At 40.8% G+C, this 21,347-nt stretch overlaps 1 protein-coding gene across 1 annotated transcript in view; it reads right to left on the bottom strand.

Moving 5' to 3' along the window:
- The window catches only part of USP6NL (USP6 N-terminal like), a 97,946-nt gene that overhangs the window by 40,530 nt on the left and 36,069 nt on the right, over window positions 1–21,347 (bottom strand). The window contains 3 exon segments of the mRNA XM_087935276.1: window positions 2,869–2,949; window positions 8,139–8,178; window positions 20,834–20,916. Of these exon segments, the coding sequence (XP_087791402.1) occupies window positions 2,869–2,949; window positions 8,139–8,178; window positions 20,834–20,916 (204 nt within the window).

The following is a 21,347-nucleotide window of genomic DNA, read 5'->3' as shown; positions in this document are numbered from 1 at the left end:
GTGAATAAAGGATTTTTTAAAAGTACTTTTCAGGAGGTGAGATTGAACAATCCATAATTCACAGAAAGTCTCCTAACATTTAACAGTCTTTCAAAAGCCTGAGATTCTGCTATCAAAAACAAGGAGAACCTATTTTGCTAAAGCAGTCATCATTTAAAATATTCACTTTCATCTTTCCTTTCAAACTCTAATAGTTCAAAAGAGAAAGCTGCCACCGTAGCAATCCTTGGGAAGAAAGAAGGAAGGGGATTACAACAAACAAGTGTACTTGTTTATCTACCATTAAGCCATGATTCAGCACACATCAAACCACAGTCTGGCATCATGGAAACAAGCAAGAATTAGGTTTTCATTCTGGGAGCATTCCTAATCTAATCCTAGGATCAGACATACAGATCAACGGTTATATGAAGAGGTCCAGTGGCTTTCCATAAAGGGAGATCAGTTCTGAATCAAGATGGGAAACCAATTTACTGTCTTTGCCAGCACTTAAGTCCCAGTGAAGATATGATGATTTGTTTAGTTGCAGTAAACATATGAGAAGAATTGTGTGCTCCATCTCTCCTGTGCACAGATTATGGTCTTCTTTTTTGGAAGCAATAATGAGCATCATATTGGCACCAGTCTTAATGCTCCCTGTGGCTAGCTGAAAATTACATTGAACAGCACAGAATCAGGTTAGCACGTTTTTTTCCCTTACAACTATATGGTCAAATATACTGAAATTTTGTCAGGAATTGCTTCAAGGGGATAGAAAATCAACTCTCCGTACCTTAGTAATTTTATAAGAGCTTCACCATACCAAACACTGTGTTTTGTAATATTCAGGAGTACGTATTTATAGGCCATAAAATGGAAAGATTCCTATAAAGGAAAGAAGTTTAAAGCAGGCTTGGAGTAAAGCAATGCCGCCAACTCAGCACTGATGGGTATAGGATGCTAATTCAAAACGCCCCATCTTCCTTCCCCACAAAATAAACTACCAAGGGGGATGAGATTATAGCCCTCTCCCATTACATATTGGCCAAATGATGGCATTTTTCGAAGAAGCACCTGAGCCTTTATATGAGCGTCAGGGATGAGCAGTTTCTACTATGAAAGAAAGGAAGCAGATGGATTTTGTAAAAGTCGTTTTTTTAAAAGTCTTTGTTTATTTATTCAATTTCCCACAGCCACCCATCTGAAATGACTCGGGGGAGGGGGGGAAGAGGGGGAGGAGGGGAGGAGAAGAGAGAGGGGAGGTGGAAGGAGGGGTGGGGATAGGAAAGGGGGAGGAAGAGAAGGGAGTGGGAGAGGAGAGGAGATGGGAGGAGGGGAAGGAAGGGGAGGAGAGGAGAGAACAGAGGAGAGAGGAGGGAAGGGGAGGGCGATGAAAGGAGGAAAGGGATAAGAATAGGGGAGAGAAGGGGTAGAGATGAGAGGGGAGAAGGGGAAGGGAAGGAGGGGGAGGACGGGGCAAGGAGGCAGGAGAGGAGAGGATAACCAAGAAACCAAAATTATATATACCAAGAACATTATAACTCAGGGCTCCAAGCCTGGGCACATAACCAGGTCTTCATCACCTTCTAAAAGATCAACAGGGTCAAGGCCATTGCAATCTAAGAAGGGAGAATATTCTGGAATATTCTGGTGCTACAGCTGAGAAGACACACTATCTATTGCCCACCAGCTGACAGTTATTGGATGACAGGCTTGTGAAATGTCGAGCCTGCCAGACAAAACTAGATGGGCGGAAACAACTGGGAGGAGATGGTCCCTCCGGTAACTCAGCCCCAAGCCATGAAGGGCTTCAAAAGTGACAACCAGCACCTTGAATTGCACCTGGAAACACTCTGGCAACCAATGTAATTCACACACCAGTGGTGTTATATATGCATTTACTGTCCATGCAGCTGTGTTCTGTTCTATCAATGGTGGCTAACCTTTTTTGGCTCCTGTATTGATAATTGCTTGCGCGCGCTTGCGTGCCAGCACCCAGAAGGCAATGCGTGCTCCCCCCCATGCCTCCTGCGCATGATCCTCGTGTGCCATGCACCTGTGCATGCAATTCTCCCCCTCACGCGCAGCGCGTCCCTACGCATGGGCGCGCATCTCCCATGCACCCCCTTCCGCCCCTGCACATGTGCGCCAGATGCCTGACAATCAGCCGTTGGGTGGCGGTGCACGCATGCACAGTGGGTCTCTTCCAGGTGACTTCTTGTGTGCTGGGGGAAACGCATGGCATAGGTTCGCCAACACGGCTATAGGTAGTCCTCGATTTACAACTGTGTAGTGACTATTCAAAGTGACAACAGCATTGCATGGTTACATGATCACAATTCAGGCGCATGGCCACTGACTCATGTTTATGACGGTTGCAATGTTCTGGAGTCATATGATCACCTTTTGCAGACTTCTGACAAGCCACATCAATGGGGAAGCCAGATTCACTAACTTAAGTGTTACTAACTTAACAACTGCGAGTGATTCCTTAACAACGGTGGCAAGAAAGGTCGTAAAATGGGGCAAAATTCACTTGACAACTATCTTGCATAGCAACAGAAATTTTGGGCTCAACTGTGGTAGTAAGTGAAGGACGGCCTGTAGTTGAAGCTTCCGAATGCTCTTCAAGGGCAGCCCCATGTAGAAGAGACTGCAGCAATCCAAACGTGAGGTCACGAGGATGTGGATTTTTCCACTCCTACTCCACAATTATAAGCCAGCATTTCTGAAATATTTATAATTCAGAAATTCTGAAATCCAGCTTCTTTGCACTTTGTTCTTTCAGCAAATATCACAGTAGGTGGGTAAAAAGTCCAAGGCTACACCACCTGATTTGTACTTTTGCATTCAATAACTACAATTGCTGAAGGAAGTGCTCAAACTTACCTTATCTGTGTTTTTGTATTTCTCCCAGTTTTTTAACATCTTCAACCATTTTGTAGTTCTTTCAATCTCAAGCTGCTTTTGCTGAAATAAAATCAGAGGCCATTATTCTCTCCACTTCAAATACTCTCAAGCATTCTTTTTTCAACATTTGTAAGTATCTAGGAACAGACATTGTGAAGTTTTTTAACAGCCTTAAATCACTAGCAAATATTTTAAATCAAATGGAAGGCCCACTCAACTGAACAGACCCCTCTCCTAGGTTTTTGTCTTAAACAGCACAGGAGTTGCAATTTCCAGCAAATGAGGAAGTAGTTATAGCTGAATTTTTGTGTTTACCATCCACTCCACATGAAAGGCCTTTTTAAACCAAATTTTGTACAAAAAGAGTTCAACGAAAATTTAACATATTTTTAACAGTTGGATTATTTTCTGTACCCTGGGCAATAATACTTACAATTCCAAGAAATATGCTGGGTTTCTCCAACGGAAGTCCCTGGGTATTAAGGAATAGGTGGCAAGTGATTCCCCAGCCTAACCAAGCTCTATTTTTAGATCATCATCACCTTTTTTTGGAGACCGCTTGTGAGAGATTAAGGCTCCACTTAGCATAGCAAGATCTTTTCACGATTGCTTTTCTAATGATAGTACTTCACACTGCTACCTGTATTATCACTCGTATACTTCCAGGAATCGGTGTTCAGCCACTGGATTTTCAGAACGAAGGACTGGTAGTAAACTCAAGGAGGCTTGATGGACGGGGAAAGAGCTATTGAAAACTTTTTGTGCTGCCATCTATTAAATACAGGGGAATCATCAACTTACAACTGTTTGTTTAGTGACCACTCGAACTTACAATGGCACTGGAGAAAAGTGATTTACGACCAGTTTCCACCCTTATGACCGTTGCAGCATCCCCATGGTCACGTGATCAAAATTCAGGCGCTTGGCAACTGGCATTTAGGATGGTTGCAGGGTCCCGGGGTCATGTGATCACCTTTTGCAGCCTTCTGACAAATGAAGTCAATGGGGAAGCCAGATTCGCTTAATAACTGTGCTGTTAAGTAGCAATAACAGAAACTCTTAGACTTATATACTGCTCCACAGTGCTTTACAGCATTCTCTGGGAGGTTTACAATCTCAGCCTATTGCCCCCACAACAATCTGGGGTCCTCTTTTGACCAACCAGGGGAAGGATGGAAGGCTGAGTTAACCTGGAGCGAGCCCTGTCAGAATCGAACTACAGACTGTGGGTAGAGTTTGCCTGCAGTACTGCATTCTAAACACTTGTGCAAATGCGGTGACTCACTTAAGAACTGGGGGGGGGGTGTTGCAAAATGGGCTAAAACTCATTTAACAATTGCCTCGCTTAGCAACAGAAATTTGGGGCTCAATTGTGGTTTTAAGTTGAAGACTACCTGTATCTGGATTCTTGCAGCCTAGGTAAGGGATTCTTAATATTTAAGCCAGCATTTTACAACTTTGGCAACTTTAAGGTGGAGGGACCTCAACTCCCAGAATTCTCCAACCAGTCTGCATATCTGAAAGTTGCCAAGGTTGAAAAACACTGCTTTAAGCAGTGGAGCCCAACCAGATGGGCTCTTTCTCACCAACCTTTCCCTCGTAAGACAGCCAAAGACCTAAGATTCCTGCATGTTACCTTTTGTAGAAGGTAACATGCAGGAATCTGCATGGCTCTGCTAGAGCATCATTTTATACGCTAGGACCAAACAATGCAACCGAATATGATAGTGTTTGGAGACACTTCTCCCTTGAAGCCTGCCAATTTCAGAAATATCCTTTCAAGTAAACAGTTTGATAATTTAAGGCTTTGTGCACAAACCTCCCTCAATAATTTCTAGATTCTAGCCATGCCAATAAAAAGCAAAGAAATGAAAATTATGCAGTTCTTCGGCCGCACCCCTTCGAGATGTGTAATTTAGTTTAAATACTTCGGTATAGCTAGGTATGTCGGTTAAGATATACTGAGTAATGACTGTGTCAAGAAAGACATCATTATCGTAATTCTAGAGCACTTCACAACACTTCAATAAACTCAAACTACAGTGCCCGCGATTATCTATCCTCCCGTTGAGAAATGACTGTGGAAAGCATGCATTAGCTCATCCAGGTTGGTAATAACAAGGTTTACACAACTCAATCATTTGCAAAGTTGTAGAAGGAATCCTAGAAGCTCTACAGTTTTCTAGCAACTTCCTAATCTGTTAAGGAGAACCCCTATTTACATATCCTCTTGATCAGTAAGTACAAAGTGTCGGACTGTTATTAGAAGAATTTGAACCCATTCGTTGTAATGAAGTGGTCCTTGGGGTACAACTGGATTTAGGTAGTGTTGGTGGGTTGTGTTGACCACATAGTCACAATATACAAAACTAATTAGTTGCCCCCTAGCCATTATCAGGGAATGTCTTTGCTACTACATCTTCCTACTACATCTTCCTAAAAAAGAACGTATCGCCTGACCAAAGCCAGAAGGGGTGGCTAAGATTAGCAAAACTAAGTTTTGCTGTATTTTTTTTTCTAATCATATATCTTAACTTCTGTGGCTTATTCATTCTTACATTCTTACACTTTGCATGCTGGTGCAAAGGGTGTGATGAATAAAAATAAAATAAGCTGAAAAAGAATAGATACTTGTAAGGCAGGTGCTTAAACTACAATGGGTTCCTAGTCAAACTGTAAGTGATAAGCAGGAATTACAGACTTTCTTCATAAACTAGAATGTGGCAATATTTTTGAGAAGAACCTGTAACTTACTAAAGGAATTACAAAAATAACTTCCTCAAAACCTTAAGTCATGCACATGTCATTACATCTTTCCAGGAAAAGAATCATACATCAAATATTGTACAGTGGCAAAATGATTCTGTATTTTTATTTTACTTATTTATTTTCCAACTTCCTTTTTTTATAACTCAGGGCGGAAAACATACATATTACTCCTTCCTCCTATTTTCCCCATAACAACCACCTTGTGAGGTAAGTTGGGCTGAGAGAGATCATGGTTAGCCCAAAGATACCCAGCTAGCCTTCATTGCCTAATTCAGGATTAGAACTCACTACTTTCTGGTGATTGGCCTCAAATCATCCAGCAGACCTTAACTTTTAACTTAACTTGTACCTCGTACAACGAAATTAAATGTCATCTTCAGTGTACATTATACATAAGAAAACTATAAAAATAAAACAAAACCACACAACCTATACAATTGATATACTCTTTCATACCTAAGGTGGGACTATAACTCATTATCTCCTGATGATTGGTCCAAAGATACCCAACAGGCTTTCATACCCAAGGTGGGACTAGAACTCACAGTCTCCTGGTTTCAAGCCAGGTGACTTAACCTCTAGACCAAACTAGTTCTGGCTTCTATAATCATTCATTAGGCAACTGAATATGGAATAGTCTGTTTCTATAGACACATTTTTCCAAATAGTAAGCAAACTTTTTTTTCTCTCTGAGAGAAAGCTTCAATGATTTAGAATTAGACAGCATTCAATCTTGACTTACAGAGCTTGGGTTATATAACCTCTGATTTTTCCTCAGTGTCAAATATACAAGAGATGCTCTGATTGTTCAGGTTGCTGAATTATTTTGCAAATACCACTTGCTGACAACCTCATTCATCCCTCTGACTCTAACTTGGCAACACTTCACTGCATAATTACAGTCACAGCATATTAGCCAGTAATTGAGCGCAATAACATCTGGCATTTCAACATTTTAAAACAGAGACAGCATTTCAAATGACTTCCATCCCCTCTCAATTACCTCCTTTCTCAAATATTAACTACTGGTCGGAAAAACAATGTTTATTCCAGAAAGGAAGACTATAAACTGACAGGAAAGGATACACTAAATTAAGGAGGGCAATAATTGAGAGTAGTTTTCTTTACAGAGATCAATATTTATCATTGCATTTAACAAAGAAGGAAAGCTTGGCTGGGCAGTATTTCTCAAGTTTGGCAAGTTTAAGACGCATAGACTTCAGTTCCCAGAATTCCTCACTCCACCAAGCTAGCTGGGGAATTCTGGGAGTTGAAGTACACATACACCCCTACCCCTCTTAAACTTGCCAAGTTTGAAAAAAAACATTGCCCTACATCTAGATTAACTTTTGTTTAATGCAGACCAACTGGAACTGGGATTGAGGTTAACCAGCATTATGAATGGGAAATTTCAATTAAAAGAATTAAAGGCAATCACTAGACAGAAATCCTCTTAGAACTAATTCAGAAATACTAATATCCGCAACACACAATGCCATATAGAAGCATGGATGATTTTAAAGTGGTGCAGGGCAACCAAAATTGGTTGTTCATAGGGATGCCACTTATAAACAATTCAGTAGGCCCATTCTTATATGTTAGAAGTAGCAACCATCCATGTGGTTGCTATTGGCCAAAAATTTACTTCCTGCAGACATTTATTTCCTTAAAAAATTTACTTTCTACATGGTGCTCCAAAGTGCTGGACTACATTTCCCATCACCTTCCAGGCAAACTCACACTAAACAGTTAGAACCGAACAGAATGCCAGAATATGTCAATGGAAACTCAAATGATCCAGGCCAAAGGTGTCTACAATTGAACCATGGCAACTGGACCAAATTTCGTTAATGTGAGACATTTCATTGTTCATCCAAGCAACTTTATCAGTCAGAGCAAAACTAGTTAGTCAGAAAGACGTGGGAATGTACCAACTCTTGCTACAGTGCCATACCAGCTTCAGTTGCTCCCCAAAATGCCGGAATATTTTTTTAAAAAAATGATCTTACCCGATCTTACAGGCAGATTCAGCCAAGCCACTTCAGTACCCAGCGTTTTTGCATTTTGGCTGACTACTCCGATAAACCAGAGCTCTCAAATTATTGCCTCCTTTACATCTCAGACATGCTAGGTCATAATTTTGAAGGCGATGGCTCAATACATTTGCAAAGTGTGAAGAAGGCTGGTAACGATGGACTCAATGACCCTGACTTGGCATAAATTAGAATCCCATATCCCAGTTTCTATACCAAACTTCTCCAAAACTTGGATAAAAGAGGAGGGTTGGGCTAGGCAGGTTTTCCATTAGAATGATCAGCAAATTAGCTTTGTTGTTGTTGTTGTTGTTGTTGTTGTTGTTCAATTCTTAGCCACGCAGATACTGAGTACATTTATACTGAGTGCTTTCACATGCAGAACAGGTCTAGATGCTTCTAAAACATGCACTGCTATCTACCGTGTATCAGCACGGGGCTGCTTACCTTCTCAGATGCTGCATCGTGGACTGGTAACTCCTCCTGGCTAAAAGGAAAAAGGGAGAACATCAGTTACAGGGACAACAGATTGCAAGGCAGAAACAAAATACAGGTAGTCCTTGACTTACAACAGTTCACTGAGTGACCAAATTTACAACAGCATTGAAAAAAAAAGTGGCTCATGACCACTTTTCACACAACCGTTGCAGCATTCCCCATGGTCATGTGATCAAAATTCAGACACTTGGCAACTGGCTCATATTTATGACGGTTACAGGGTCCTGGGGTCACGTGATCCCCTTTGACAATGGGGAAGCTGGATTCACTTAACAACAGTTTGACTAATTTAACAGCTAGTGATTCACTTAACAACTGTGGCAAGAAAGGTCGTAAAATGGAGCAAACTCACTTAACAAATGTTTCACTTAGCTGTGGTAATATATTTTATTCTGTGGGTCCTTGTATAGCTTTGCATAGATCTAGGGACTAAAAAATGCCTCTGGTGGGGGGGGCATTTCCGCCTGCTATGGGTGTTTTTGTCCTGTTAGGACCTGCGAAGCTTAGAGGACCAGATATGTCAGTGAAAGGTCATAGTATATAGTTGAGCCATTCCCAAGGAATAGCTGAGCCATTCCCATGGGAATTTCCGCAGATGTATATTCTCATCCTGTTTATTCTCATCCTATATATCCTGTGGAAATAACATCCTGTTGAGGTCACTTGTTTTCTGTATATGCATTTTGTTCTCAATAAAAGCTGGTACCTGGGTCTACTCAGGGCTGGCATCTGCTCAGACGTTTTCCCTGCGTCTCATTTCAAATGCCAGTCCACCACAAGTGGTGACCCGACGTGATAGTTTGGAAGGCTATACGTTTTGGCGTGATAGCTTGAAAGCTATACGTTTCCCGCATCCTATACTCATCGTCGCGGACGTCGACTGGGCCCTCATCTTCTTCGCTGGACGGAGACAGATTCTTTTCGTGAGTATGGGGGAAGGTCTCTCGAAAGCTCAGACAAAGCACCTTAGGGAAATGAGAGAGATCGCTGGGAATAGTTTTAAGTTTGGAGTTCATAGTAGAGGACATGCAGTAGGAAAGAAAGAAATTGAGGACTTATTACAGTATGTTTGGAAACATATTCCGTGTTATCCAGAGGGAGGTAGTATTAAAGTAGAGTGCTGGAGAAAGATAGGGAAATTTTTGCACGAGGAGCCTCGTGCCCCTTCTTCAATTTTGTTAACCTGGAGGGTAGTTATGGATGCATTAGCTACTCATGAACAACCGCTCCTAGCACCCCCTGAAGAAGGTTTGCCGCCTTACCATGCGGTACGTATATTGCCACCGACAGCACCTCCAGATAAATCCAGAGGACTGTCAGGCACTGAAAATACTTTGTCAGAAGAGAAGAGTTTGCCTTTAAGAGTTCAAGCAGATGCAGTTACTGCAGCTATTCAGGAAGCAACAAATAGAGGGGAATTATCAGGAGATGATTTGATAGAATTTGGAGTGGAAATTCAACTTAATCCAGTAGAAATTGGTGTAGATGCTGCTTTAAATCAACAGAGATGGAATGCCTGAGGAGGGTTCGTTCTTCTCCCACAGTTAAATTTACAAGCCGTGGGGGCTCTCCCTGACCGCGAAGGTGGTGAGAAGACCTTACTAACATCAAACAAGGGAACAATGAACCCTATGAAAATTTCATTAGCAGGTTGAAAGTGGCTATTGAAAGGCAAATTGACAATCAATTTGCCCGGAATGAATTGCTTTTGAAGTTAGCAGTAGATCAGGCTAATGTAGATCGCAAAAGATCCTTAATCCACTTATTGCGAGTGGAAAGCGAGAGATCACAGATTTGATAAACGCATGTAGGAAGGCGGGGAGTCAGACTTTTAACATGGAGACTTTAGCCCTGGCTCTCCAGGCAGGAAATGCTAAAAAAGAAACTTTTTTCAATTGTGGGAAGCCTGGACATTTTAAAGCGCAATGTTGGGCTCCTGGAGGATCAAAGTCAGCAAAAAAAGAGATCAATGGGACAGAGTGTGACCTAAATCAGTATATCAGATGCTCCTAAAGTTTTTACTGATGGAGAAAATTTTTGTGTTTGGTGCTTGTGTTTGGAAAGATAAATCTGGAATTTGGCATACAAAAGTGACATCAGAGCAGAAGTCTGCCCAGCAGGCAGAACTTGCTGCTGTAGTTTTGCTTTTCAAAAATTTCAAAATCAGGATTTTTAATCTAATAGTGGATTCTTTGTACGTATATAACTTGTTACCCTTTGTAGCGGGTTCTTATTTGTCTCCTGGAATATCATCTAATATTCTACGTTTGCTTTTGTTGTTGCAAGGATGTTTGGGCAGCGTGTGAATGTGTGTTTTGTTGTCCATATTCGTAGCCATATAGTAATTTACCTGGAATTTTATCACAAGGCAATGCCAAAGCTGACAGTGCGGTAACTTCAGTTCTCACTGTCCAGCCATGGGACAGCCATAGTTATTTTCATCAAAATGCTAAAGCATTGGCACATCAATTCAAGCTTACTGCTGCAGAAGCTGCTGCCATAATTCAACAATGTCCAACTTGTTCAAAACAGGGCACGGCTATTCCTATGGGAGTCAACCCCAGGGGTTGAAACCTTCAATGATTTGGCAAATGGATGTTACTCAGTATCCATCATTTGCACCTTGGAAGTATATACATGTGACTGTGGATACTTATTCAGGATTCCTAATGGCTACTCCTCAAAGAGGTGAAGCGGTTAAACATGTCATCAATCATTGCATTAAGACATTTTCAGTTGCTGGTACGCCTCAAACTTTAAAAACAGACAATGGTGCAGCTTATCGGAGCACAGTCTTTGATCAGTTTTGCAAACAGTGGTCTGTGGAACATAAATTTGGAATTCCATACAATTCCACAGGACAGGCTATTGTAGAGCGTTATAATGGCACGCTCAAGAACATGTTAGCTAAATTAAATAAAAAAGGAGGAAGCTCCTGGGGCTTCCGGCAATTCAAGATCAATTAAATCTAGCCTTGTATACTTTAAATTTTTTAAATTTGTCTGGTAACCCCCTGCGAGTGCGGCCAGCAGGCATTTTCTTCTCCTTCTACAGATGCAGTGAGGCCTCGAGTGTTGGTGCGATTCCTTCCGGATCCGGCATGGGTTCCCGCTGAACTGATTACGTGGGGACGTGGTTATGCAGCAGTAGAACATCTTGGTCAAATTCGTTGGGTTCCTGGTCGATGTATTCGGCCTGATCATTCTGGCGTCTTCGCAGGTGCCAGTGAGGAGGTTCCTGATTCTCAGGATGGCATTTCTGTGGTTCCTGATTCCGTACCTGTGATTCCTGATTCTCTTGATGCCGGCAATCCAGGCGCGGCGCTGTGAAGGCTGGGAAAAGATGACTGCTTATCTGAGGTTATCAACTTGTATGCAGCAGGTTCCTTTGGGGAATCAGACTAAATTAATCTGCAAACAGCGGCATCCTTTGACTTTTCCAGCATATTGGTCCTGGCATAAGGGTCAAGACATTCTTTACTCGGGACCTGATAAGGATATTATATCTTCAGCCTGTGCTACAACTCTGATCCTGTTTAATGTTTCTGTTTCAGACTATGGACAATATAGATGTCAATTGGAGTTACCTAAGTTACCTTACACAGACTCTCTATCCCACCTTTGGGAATAGCTATGAACTATAGAGATATTCATATTTTAAATAATTTCACTGTTGCTATGTTTAATAATACTGTTAAGAGCATTAAGATGTTAAATGAAGAAGTGTCTGAAATTCGCCAAATTACTTTACAAAATCGTTATGCTTTAGACATAATATTAGCTGCTAAAGGAGGAGTTTGTGCTTTAATTCATTCACATTGTTGTATTTTCATACATAATTATGAGCCTAACATTACAAAAACTGTTCACGATATGGAAGACCGCATAGCTGAACACGAAGCAGGAAAAGATGGCTTTGATAAGTCACCTTGGGCTTTGCTATGGGATTGGCTTCCTGACAGCTCATGGTTACGTTCATTGCTTCAATTAGTTGTGACAATTGTTATTATACTTATTATGTTATGTTGCTGTATTCAATGTATTCTAATCTATTTCAAATGTGTACCTCAGCTTTTCAACGTATGGGACCAAGTCCGAAAGTCGGCGAAGGAACTGTGTATTATGCCACTAAAACACCCCTATCTTTGAATAAATAAAAAAGGAGGAATGTGGTAATATATTTTATTCTGTGGGTCCTTGTATAGCTTTGCATAGATCTAGGGACTAAAAATGCCTCTGGTGGGGGGCATTTCCGCCTGCTATGGGTGTTTTTGTCCTGTTAGGACCTCGCGAAGCAGAGGACCAGATATGTCAGTGAAAGGTCATAGTATATAGCTGAGCCATTCCCAAGGGAATAGCTGAGCCATTCCCATGGGAATTTCCGCAGATGTATATTCTCATCCTGTTTATTCTCATCCTATATATCCTGTGGAAATAACATCCTGTTGAGGTCACTTGTTTTCTGTATATGCATTTTGTTCTCAATAAAAGCTGGTACCTGGGTCTACTCAGGGCTGGCATCTGCTCAGACGTTTTCCCTGCGTCTCATTTCACAGTCCACCACACTTAGCAAGAGAAATTTTGGGTTCAATTGTGGTTGTAAACTAAGGACTATCTGTAACTGGTTCCGGAATAGCACCTCATAGTTATACAGGTTAGGAGCACCCACTGGGCTAAGCCGCAACATAATGTGGTTTCTTACTATGAAAGAAGTCGCTGCAACCATGATTTCTGAGTTAGCATTAGCCACCTGGGCTTTATTTTATAAATTAACCACAAGCAAACAATAGCTAAGAATGATATTCTAATCATCATCATCTTCATTTAACGACCCCATAATCCCTTGCGGGGTGGAGTTTGGGCAACTGAATGCCGCTAGCAGAGTGGGGTTTTTTTTTAATGACCGGATGCCCTTCCTGTTGCCAATGTGGAGTTTTGTTCAGCAGATATATTCTCGGTGTGCCCAGAAAAATATCTGCCTCTACCTAGGATCAAATTCACAGCTTCCTAATTGTGAGGCGAGAGCACCATCTCTAGGCCACCTCACCAGTCCTAAAGTGATAACGGTGATATTCTAATCTAATCTGAAATTTTTGGAATACATTTCTCGATACAAAACGAGCCTTATTCAAGGAAGCTACCGCACTGAGCAAATATGCATAGAACTCCCTTTTTTACTGCAAATTAATCTAGAAGGTCTTTCGGGTGATTACTTCATGGGTTTACAAAAACATAGGCCTTCTAAGGCAGAGAAGTACACATTCATTGCATAAAACAATCAAGCATTTATTGGGCTTACATTCCCAAATTACTTGGCTTTATGCCAAGCTGAACCATACCTGAAAGTTTAATAACTATGCCAGATTGTCACTTCAATCAGTTTTAAACATAGATCATTGCCCAAATTAGGAAGGTGAGAACTTCTATAATTGGAAAGTATGAAAATAATGAATAATTAATCCATCTACTAATTATATTAGCAAGATGTTCAGCATCCAAATACTGTATGTTTTATTGTCTGCCTCCCCACAATCCTATGCTTACTAATTAGGAACCAAACTACATTAAGGATGATAGGATTTTGTTCCCAGTAACTGAGACTCACTATACTATGGCGATTAAGGTGCTGAACAAGGACTAGGGTTCAAATCTACCCTTAGCCAGGGACATTCACTTTGCGACTTTGACCCAGCTGAACCTCAGTTTGAAAGACCTCACATGGCTGATGTTAAAATTAAAGAAGGTCCCCATATAAGAGATTTGAGAGTGTGAGGAGCCTTGGAGATGAGCCAGGAGAAGCCATTCGGAAAATATTAAGACAAGAACTGATGAGGGAGCATGTGCTGATCCTAGGGAGGCATGGAAATATTATTAAAATATTCAGACTCCCTGGGGTAGGTACAAAAAAAAAAAAGGCTGATCAAGAAGAGATTCAACCTAGAAATAAGGAGAAATTTTCTGACAGTGAGAACAATCACTGTCAAAAGTTGTGGGAGCTTCATCACTGGAAGCTTTGAAGAAAAAAAACTGGACTGCCATCTGTCACAAATGATGTAGGGTCTCCTGCTTGGGAGAGGGGTTGGACTAGATGACCTATAAGGTCCCTTCCAACTCTGTTATTCTGTTACTACAGCCAATAGTTCCAGTCATGTGGCTTCTTTCTTGACTGGGTTTACCTCACAGGGCTAACAAATCTTAGGTTGATATGTGTATGGAGTTTCTCAGGCATTCAGGTCTTGGTTGTCCCAAAGTTGCTTCCTTTGTTTTCTCTTGAAGAAGTTTCACTTCCCATCCAAGAAGCTTCTTCAGTTCTGGAAGCTTCTTGGATGAAAAGTGAACTGTCTTCAAGGAAAAACAAAGTTCAGTTGCCTCTTGAAAAAGCAGCTTTGGGATTTAGGCTGACATTTTTGTCCCAATTCACACACCCAATGGCGGGCATAAAAAGGTTTTTTCTTCCTTCTCTGTAAATGTGCAGGTCATTCCTCTTGGAAAAATTATGGGGAAAAGATTGCATCTTACTGTCATAGTAGAAAACCTAGCTTTCAAAATAGATATTTAATGGGAAGAACCATCCTAAATAAAGTCCATTTTGTCAGCTAATTGGTGCTGACATTGGGATTATATCTGATTTCAATAACTAAATGTGTGTTTAGCAGCTTTGACCTTGTGTTATTCCTTCCCACTTCCTTTCTTAGGACTCTGCATTTCAATCATGTCTCCAATTAACTAATTAGTATAAATGATGACTTGTGGATTTCACTGTGGTGTCAAGAAAGCAAGAGGGAACAGCCACTATGAAAACTGAATGTGATATTAATCATGCATGTCTCATAACCAAAATAAAATAATTCTCTCCAGTGTTAAATTAGATTTTGGTTATTTTAATATAGTATACTGCTGACTGGCTATTCATATGGTTTGAATACTTCTAATGGATACATTCCAGTGAGAATTCAAAACACATGGAAATGGATTAGTCAGCGTTCATAATAAACTCCCTCTGCTTCTATTATATCATCAGTGGCCTTAAATATTTCAGTACTGCTATCTGCCATTAAAAGCACCTGGTTGGATTGAAATTTAGACATAACCTGGACTGATGTGCTGAAATTAGAACTCACACTAAGAATCAATGTATCTAACTTTTAGAATATTTGAGGTCTGGATTCAATTCTTTTCTAATGGGGATGAGTTGCTTTAGCAGTCATTCTTTTGATATCAGGCATCTGTGACAAATTATAACCAACTGTGAGAAATTATAACCAGCTTCCAAGTCTGTTGTTCTGTATTGTCCTTTCTTCTACAAATATAGTGTAAGTATAAAGCAGAGGTCTCCAAACTTGGCAACTTTAAGACGTGTGGACTTCAACTCCCAGAATTCCTCAGCCAGAATTCTGGGAGTTAAAGTCTATACGTCTTAAAGTTGCCAAGTTTGGAGACCTCTGGTATAAAGTGTCAGAGATACAGCACTTATTTTACATGCAGGGGTTTCCAGTTCAACGCCCACAATCTCTAGTTTATAAGGCCCAGAGGAGAAAAGAGCTTTCTTTGGAGATCCTGCAAAAATGCTACCAATCTCAGTTAAGACTTTCTAGGAGAAAAACTGACCTTCCAGATCCCTCTGGATTAACCAGACCAATATGGATTGACCTGATCAATGGCCGTAAGAACAAACAGGCAGCGGGAGATTTCATAGACACTATGTGTGGTGCTACATGTCTGTTAGGGCTGCAATTTGCAGCATATTTTGCACAGAAGCAGGACATTTTGATCAATGGCTAATACAGAGCATGTGAATGTACCTGCAGAAAACTGCAATATTACTATTCGTTTGGAGGTTCCTACACAAACGGGGAGCATAAACCTCCCTGTTTTTTATGGCAAAACAGCAACTTTTAAGACAAAGCCGAATTTCTTAATGTATATGCTTATTAAGAAAGTATATTTAAAATAAATGGAGTTGGGTCTTTAAATGTATTCAATACCCTGATGCAGCTGATGTCTATATTTCTTTCAAAAACACTATCAAAGGATAGCCATTATTCATCCATTAAGACTACTAACTCAAATAGTATGACATACCAAATCATGTGGCTGGGATCATTATTTGCATGGGATTATATGTTACAATCAAGGGGCTTTGTCCACGTGAGTAAAGTTATTAATGGAGCTCTAGTAAAAGCAAGGCAAAGACTTGAACATTGCAACAACTGCAATAAAAGCTCAAGCTTTTATTTCAGGCGGAACATTGCTCCCAAATAGAGACTGGCATGCTGTCAAATATACCAATCTCTATTTAGTCCAGCAGATGGGCCACTCCATGTAAATCCTTCACACATGAGCAAAGAGCAGGCCAAGAAAATATTTAATGGCATTTCACTTCATTATCTTGGTTTAGGTACTGAAAAAAACTATTATAGTAGGTTGATTAGAGAACAGAAGTCTCTAATTAATATTTATTGCCTGGATAAGTTCCAAATGTGTAGACTTCAAGCTCCAGAATTCCTCAGCTAAAATAGAATTGTTGTGAATGCTGGGAATTAATGTCCTCATTTCTAAAAGTTGCCCAGTTGGGGAAGTCCTGGTCTAACACACCACTATAGTACAACACTCCAAATTATCTCCTTTACACAAAACCCCCTGCAGAAAAGGCATCAGATGAAAACAGCTGATTTGTTCATATAACTTAGAAATGGCTTGTTTATCCATTTATATCCATTATCCATTTGGGCACATCTTTTGGGGCCCAATTACAAGTCCCCCGTAGCCTGTAGAAAGCAAACACACAGTCTCATAAACAGTTACAACATGAAAATGCTCTGAAGTTAAGTACAGCAACTGGAATGCCAACTAGCTGGATAGCATTTGGCTCTTCCACGCAGGTGAGACAAAAGATTGGAAGGAGAGAATGAAGATAAGGCTTTTCCAAGAAAAACGTGCCCCACATCAATGATGGCAGATCTTTTGGGCTCAGGGTGCCAAAAAAATCAGAAAATGCCTAGACCAGGGGTCTGCAAACTTGACAGCTTGACTTGTGGACTTCAATTCCCAGAATTCCTCCTCCTGTTATGTTAGCTCAGGAATTCTGGGAGTTGAAGTCCACAAGTCTTAAATTTGCCAAGTTTGAAGACCCTTGGCCTAGACGTAGAAGAGCAGGCAGAGCTGGGGGTGGTGGAATTAAACTAGCCATCAGCCTGAAATCCTTATGTTCTCACAAATGGTCTAAGTACAACCCTCTTGAATTCTATTGATCCTTATCTGGTGCCAATTTAGTATTGAACTTTAGTGTATGGTCCTGATTCGTTGGACCTGACACTACATTGACTCTTGGCAGGTCACATATATATAGCCACTCCAACAAAAGAAGCTTCTCTGAGCCTCCTTTTCCGGATTTTCCTCTTATAATTTTAACAAAGAAAATCACTTACTTCGTTTGAGCATTTAATGTAATTTGGAATAGGAGGATATTCTTTTGGTTTCCCCATCAGCTATGGCAACACATTATGTTTAAAGATTATAGGTTTTTGTAAATACTCACACACACACACACACACACATCACCATGTTGGCAAGATGGAAAATAGATTTCTACTCCCTGAAACGCATAATACAGTTTTAGTATATGTCAATAAGAGGGTGAGCAATGCTTCCACAAATGGCCACAGAAGATTGACACCAGGAGTGTCAAACTCATGGTGTCAAGTTGTTGTCACATGACATATTGCAACTTTTTTCCCCTTTGCTAACCCCGGGGTAGGTATGGCCAGCACATAATGCATCCAGGCTGTGGGCTGTGAGTTTGACATCCCTGCCGTAGACCAAGCTGGCTCAGGAATTCTGGGAGTTGAAGTCCACAGGTCATAAAGTTGCCATAGTTGACCTAACTGAAGAAATCACTTCAAAAACGTCTTACCAAAAAATCTGCAGGCAGTCACCAGTATTCAAAAACTGACTCAAAGGCACACACAAATAAAGAAAAGCAACAAAACCCAGCTAAATCCAAGAGAAAGACCTTTAACAATTGAATATATATTAGCTAAAATCATGTGAAAGTCCCACATTTCCAATAGCAACGGGTTAAATTCTTATGCGTTTCCTTTTATTCTTCAAAATGGTGAGCTCTTTTTTTTTTCCCCCAGATAAGGATGGCTGCATTGCTAACATATTCTCTTCTTCTGAATTGTTTCTCATTGATTCCAGGGGATCGATCAGGTTTCTTGATAAGCTTATCCTCTAAGGACAAGTTCATATTTTGAAGAGCATATACTTCTAAACCAAGGGAGCAAGGACAGAGAATCTCATTCCTTCCCAAGGGGAAAAAAATGATTAAAACGGAGAAAATCGACTTCTTGAAAACAAATCCTCGGTTAAGAAAGTCAGGCACATCAAGTGCTTCAACATGGACTCAAGTGAGCTTGTACATTGTTCTCTTCTAAACTGTTCTATGAACTGTAGAAAGAAGGCTACTATAGCATTTTGATTTTTAGAAGGATATAATTTCATAGAATCACTGGGTTGGAAGGGACCTTGAGGGACTTCTAGCCCAACCCCTTAAAGCGGGGGGGTCAAACTCAATTTCATTCGCATCAGGGTTGTGTTTGACGTTGGGAGGGCTGGAGGAGGGCTGTGACTAGGGTGGGTGTGGATAGCATGATGTCACTCATGCCAGGGGCGCCTATGTGCTCTGCCAGCGAAAACGGGCTCCCAATCTCCATTTGGGAGCTGGGACAGCCTCGTGCAACCCCTCCCTGTAAGTGTTCTGCCCTCCCGAGCTCTGTTTTGGCTGGCAGAGGGTTGCAGGAGGCCATCCCAGCCGAAAATGGAGATTGGGAGTCTATTTTTGCTGGCAGAGCCATTGCCGGCTGGTCCTTCGCTGTTTCCAGGACAGCCTGCGGGCCAGATCTAAGTGCCCCGCGCGCGGGCCAGGCCGGCCCGTGGGCCTTGAATTTGACACCCCCTGCCTTATAGAGACCTTAAACCATGCCTGAAGGATCTTGCAATAATGAAAAGGAGAAAATGGTGTGAACTGGGAACTTCTCTCCTCTGCCTTAAATACCAGTCAATACCATTAGATTCATTTGAAAACGTTCCATAAATTATTCATGAAAATTAAAGCTACTTTTAATATAAATTAATTCCTCCATGGGAAGGTGGGTCAAAATTAGGCAAACAGAATATTATAAAAAGCAGAAGGAAGGCAGCCGGCTTGCTGCTATTCAGTTTTACTGTTTCAGAGTTACAGGCGTTAATGTTCCCCATTGATTGTGCAGATGTATCTGACCCACATAACAGTCTTAGATTTAACATCGCGTTTGAGAATTTTATTCTAAAATAAGAGTACAAGGAGAAATAACCCTTTTGCCCTTGCACAGTACCAGCTACCATATGCAAACGCTGTGCTCTAAAATTGAATTTTAATAATTGATAACCCAGAAACCATGTACTTACAATAGCTACGGACCAAATATGAGATGGCAAAACTTTTTACTGTAACGTTCGCACAAAGGCGAGAATTATATAACCATCCTTGAATGGAATTCCACCCACAGTTACCCAGAACTAATAGTTTTTTTCAGCTCTTATTCACATATTTTACCCATGGGATGAATGATAATAAGCCAAGAGATGATTCTTGCAATACCAAAGTACCTCAAAAATTCTATTTATCATGTTAAGCTAATAAATCCATTCCATTAAGGCAGGGGTCTTCATGCTTGACAGCTTTAAGACTTGTGGACTTCAACTCCCAGAATTCCTCCTCCAGTCATGTTAGCTCAGGAATTCTGGGAGTTGAAGTCCACAACTCTTAAGTCTTGCCAAGTTTGAAGACCCTTGCATTAAGAGATAGCTATTTGCCTGATTCATTCACAAATGTAAGGTAGGTTAACAAATCAGAATTAATGGTAAACTCGCATAAGAAAACACAATAGAAACTAGAAATCTGGCCTTAGATCGGTCTGGTCCTAATTTGAACTGGCACATGTTGCCTTGGCAACCAAGCATAGTTAATGCTTTTGTATGAAAACAAGACACCCCCTATACACACATCTACACAAACACACGAAAGAAGTAACTGTGGCCAGGTTGCTAAGCGCCTGAAGGATGAAGCGGGGGCACAGGGGGAGGCAACCATTGGGTCATAAGTGCTCTTTTTCGGGTCAATTGTTACTTCAAACTGACACTAGGTGGATGGTCATAAGTCAAGGACTATTTATTCAGATGACTCTGATAATTTCATATAGAATTTAACTATTTTTTTTCCAATCAAGGACAAAAAATACTGCAGCTATTATCTTTAAATTATTCTAACATGTCACCAGTTTTTTGTTTTTTGTTTTTGAACAAAACATCTCTACGGTCATTTTACACCCAGCAAAAAAGGCAAAAGCCGATACTTTTCAATTACCAAGTCTGGATCAATTTTAAATCACCGACTAAGAAAAATGCTGTGCATATAAATAAATGAAAAGCGCAGTGCGAGACCATTTGAATTTTATTTGCCAAATGGAGCCCTAGTCACAGAGCAATTTTTTTTTCTGTAAGGTGCACGATTGATACTCTGAGTAAATAGGCATGGCAAAATCACAACGGAGAATAAAAGGAAGCCAACAGTGAGCCATTCCTTTGCCAAGCTACGAAACTTACTGCAAGAAACCAAATCTGTCGGTAACTCTGTAAAGCAAGTAGTCAGCATCTTCCCAAGGCTCGATCTGGGCTCCTTCACGTCCCTATAGAAAGCAGAGAAGACAGATAGTTAATTCATTTTATTAACTTTGCTACTTATAGTTCCACATAACAACAGCTGCTGGCATGCTCTCAATCTCAGAATACCTCATTTTTACCCACAAAAGCTTAAGGAACCATGGGTTGGAGTGTCTTTCCCACAGCTACCTACATCTATGCATATTCAAACTTATATTCAAAGCTAATACAATCCTGGGTTGTATGAGGCATAGAATCAAGATCACATGAAATACTACTATTGCTTTATAAAACCCTAGTGAGACCATGCCTGGAATATTGCAACCAGTCTTTTTCTTCCTTCGAGACCTCCTATCTTTTGCAATATAGAAATTATTACAAAATAGTTGCTGTTGTTAGTTGCGAAGTCGTGTCTGACCAATCGCGACCCCATGGACAATATTCCTCCAGACCTTCC

Source organism: Pseudonaja textilis, chromosome 5 (genome assembly GCF_049901715.1).
Source record: "Pseudonaja textilis isolate UNSWEBS1 chromosome 5, rPseTex1.2, whole genome shotgun sequence".
Taxonomy (NCBI): Eukaryota; Metazoa; Chordata; class Lepidosauria; order Squamata; family Elapidae; genus Pseudonaja; species Pseudonaja textilis.
Note: the sequence above shows the minus strand (reverse complement) of the source record. Positions and strands in the feature narration are given on the sequence as shown.